Below are 3,277 nucleotides of genomic sequence, written 5' to 3'. Positions count from 1 at the left end.
AGTCCCACTTTCCAGTAGCAGGCTTGGTTGTTCAAAACTGACATTAGCGCTACTAAGTATACTGACATTAAAAATCTATCTTGGCATTTACAATTGTTTACTGAAAGCCAAAGTTCAAATTTATCCCAAGATATCGCTATAAAATCATTTTTTAACCAAGCCCCGCATTTTACCTGATGAACCATCCGCTAGATATACTAGAACATCAAATCTGGATGTCCTTCATATTGCAGGTTATGTTAGTCAAGGGAGACAAAAACACAGCATGTAACAGTTTTAGGAAATTCACCATGTATTTTTTTTAGAAAAAGAGAGATGTATTGCAGAATGCGAACAATGCATTTGCAATCAATGGCGTGGGAAATCTCAGGTCAAGCCTGATGAATGTACATCCAATAAAGTCGTACCCTTTCATTCTTAATCAAGAATTCTTGATGTGTAGCTGACAACTTTCACTGGGCTAATTCTGCCCAGTCATGACTCAAAGACCAACATTTCAGAAAATCTGTCTCCACCCTCTTATCATTTCTCTCTCCCAGCTCAAGAGTGCTTGACCAGCAGTCCTTATGATACTGTTGCAACAACACTACCCATCAAATTTGCCCTTCTGTCCCGTCTGCTGGGTTTTCTAAGGCGTCGGCTGGTTGAACAGAGGAAGAGGCAACAGCGGACTGAAAAAAGATATTGATGGAGAATCAGGTTTGGCTTAGAATCCCTCATTGCCAAGGAGATGGGAGCCAGAATGGCATCAAGGTTTTCAGCTTAGTCCCTCCTCTCTCATCAGTGACCTTCTTACATGCAAGTCAGTCGCTGCAGGCAGAATTAACCAATATTCACTTTGGCTTGCCCCGAATCTTCTCCCCTTTTTTTTCATTCAACTCACCTCTGTATCCATGGGTGCTGGTTCTACTTCTCGTTCTACATTTGCCACAGGTACTCGATGTTTAGCCTCACATCCTTTACACAGAGCTGAAAAGGCACCAGATTATGGGGGTAATGATAATATGATGTGCAATATAATAGTGTGAGGACATGATGATGATGATAGACTTGTTTTGATAATGCGACCGGCCATGCTGATTTTGTACGGCAGTGAAGCATCACCTCCAGTGGCACTGGCAGGGAATCATAACTGGGACTTCCTGATCACCAAGCCAAGGCTCCAATCAACTTTCTAGGAAGAACACAAGTGAAGTGGTAAATCGTTATCACTCAGTTGGTTTTGCACCAAAGTTAGGTTTAGTCAGAGTGGGTATCATTACAGGCCTACTGCTTCTTTTCTACTTCAGTGATTTTGAGACTGATCCCTTACCTGAGCCAACTGGGACAAAAACTCCCCACTTGATGTATATTTCCCGAGACATCACTCGATGAACTGAACCACCATCTTTTCTGGGCTTCCGACTTGTTTTAGAGGGTTGATGAAGTGGGTGCTGGCATCTCCTTTGCTGATTCCATGATAAACTCAACTTGTATCGGTGGTTCGGGCATATTGTGGTGTCCAGAACTGGAGAACTCATATCAAACACGCCAGCACGAAGTGCTATGAGCTCCCATTCACTTTTGACTTGACTGGCTTTCCTGGAGGACATCCAACGCATCAAATGGGAGTGCACGTCCTTCTTACATTGTTTCAAGGGGATCACACTCTTGTCATTGGGGTATGAAGCGTCAGTACCACACTCGATATCCTTGGATATGACAGCAAATCCACATTTCAACTGTGATTTTTCAGGTTCCATTTTCAATTGACTATCACACAATGTACACGTGCATGTACACAATGCATTGTAACTGTAACTGTTGTTGTTGTTGTCGTTGCTGGTGATCGTTTCCGCCAAGACCGCTAAGCCTCCACAGGGGTAATAAAGGCCTCTAGGTTGTTTGAGGGAGTGTGTGGGAGGGGCAAGGGAGAGGGGGGTTCACTAACATCTAAAAATGTAATTTTATTTGGAAAGCATGTGTATTTCGTCAGTTTTCTGAGGGAATGGGCAGAAAATGGGCACCAGTGATAAGGGCGCGACTGGACCCCCTCACCGGAAAACCGTAAGGGCGGCCGGATTTTTTTCTTTTGCAAATTAAAAAACAGCATTCTGACTCCCTTACCTGGAAGTGGCATCACCTAAAAAACTGCAGTGTTGGAGCTAAAGGAGAGTTAAAATTGCCTTTTTACTGAAATTTGAGATTGCATTGTTTTTGGGACGTACTGTACCTGTCATTAAAATGTACCTGGGGCAAAACAACAGGCATGAAAATGTAGCTCAGATCATGTACTTTCAATTTCAATAGGCGGTGTTTAGTGATAATTCTGTTTGATGCACGAAAATTGACAAAAGACTTAGCCTATTTTGAGGGATAATGCATGTTTTTTTTAAAGGAAAATGAGTAGGAAATGGTTAACAGCCGTACCCCAAAACTGTGGGGTTATTTTCGAAACCAATCCACCAGCCTTCATAGTACCCTAGGACAGGTCTGTGGTAGAAATTACAACTAGATCTGTTGACCCCCCACCTTGCCACCATTTGCATGATCCTGCATGGTGGTATCATGGACTGACACTTAAAATTAGACAGTAGCTGCTTGCATCAGTTGGACATTTTAGGACCAACCAAGGGCCTACTAGTATTTGAATGTGTCAACCAAAACGTTTGGGGAATAATGGCCAAATCAAATGGCTAAAATATTTCTAATGCATTTTCAATTAAAAAGTCTGCCTACCCTCATTTCTCAGAATTCTAATTATTTTTATTTTCCAACAGAGGGTATTTCCAGGCTGGCAAAAAATGAAAATAGACACCACCCGCCGTCCCCAAAATGTTAACAAGAAAGGATCACCAACAACAATTTTTTTAATTTATCTGGCTTATACCAATACCATACAATGGTTCCTTCAAAGCAGGAGTGAATGTTTGAGGGCAATGTAGACTTTGTGGTCTAATTCGTAGGAATAAAGAGGTTGGTAATCGACCAGCTCACACTTGTCAAGACACACCAGAGTATCGTACTGCATTGAAGAAATTTCATACACACCCAAGTTGGTGTTGTAGCAGCCCACATTCAAGGAAACTATGAAATGACAGTTGCTAGCATCATTGCTGTCTATCAGGAAAGCCTCAACGTGTCCAAAATAGAGATGGTATCTATCTGCCTCAGGATGATTGATAACCACATGAACTCCCTTTGAATATTTCATTTCATCTATCACAACACAGTCACAAATGTCAGTGTTCTTATTGTCCCTGTGCTTTCCGCACTTGTTCACAGACATCAACAACGA

The 3,277-nt window shown here is 42.0% G+C and overlaps 1 protein-coding gene across 1 annotated transcript; it reads right to left on the bottom strand.

The window, feature by feature from the left end:
- Positions 1 to 365: 365 nt before the first annotated feature.
- On the bottom strand, positions 366 to 1,983 carry LOC135489518 (uncharacterized). Its single transcript, XM_064774906.1, has 3 exons — positions 1,313 to 1,983; positions 884 to 969; positions 366 to 671 (listed from the first exon to the last, which is right to left on the bottom strand). The coding sequence occupies exons 1-3, from the start codon at positions 1,740 to 1,742 to the stop codon at positions 594 to 596; spliced, it is 594 nt and encodes a 197-aa protein (XP_064630976.1). The 5' UTR covers positions 1,743 to 1,983; the 3' UTR covers positions 366 to 593.
- Between the last annotated feature and the right edge of the window lie 1,294 nt (positions 1,984 to 3,277).

Source organism: Lineus longissimus, chromosome 6, assembly GCF_910592395.1.
Source record: "Lineus longissimus chromosome 6, tnLinLong1.2, whole genome shotgun sequence".
NCBI lineage: Eukaryota > Metazoa > Nemertea > Pilidiophora > Heteronemertea > Lineidae > Lineus > Lineus longissimus.
The sequence above is the reverse complement of the archived record's forward strand: the minus strand, read 5'-3'. Positions and strand labels throughout refer to the sequence as shown.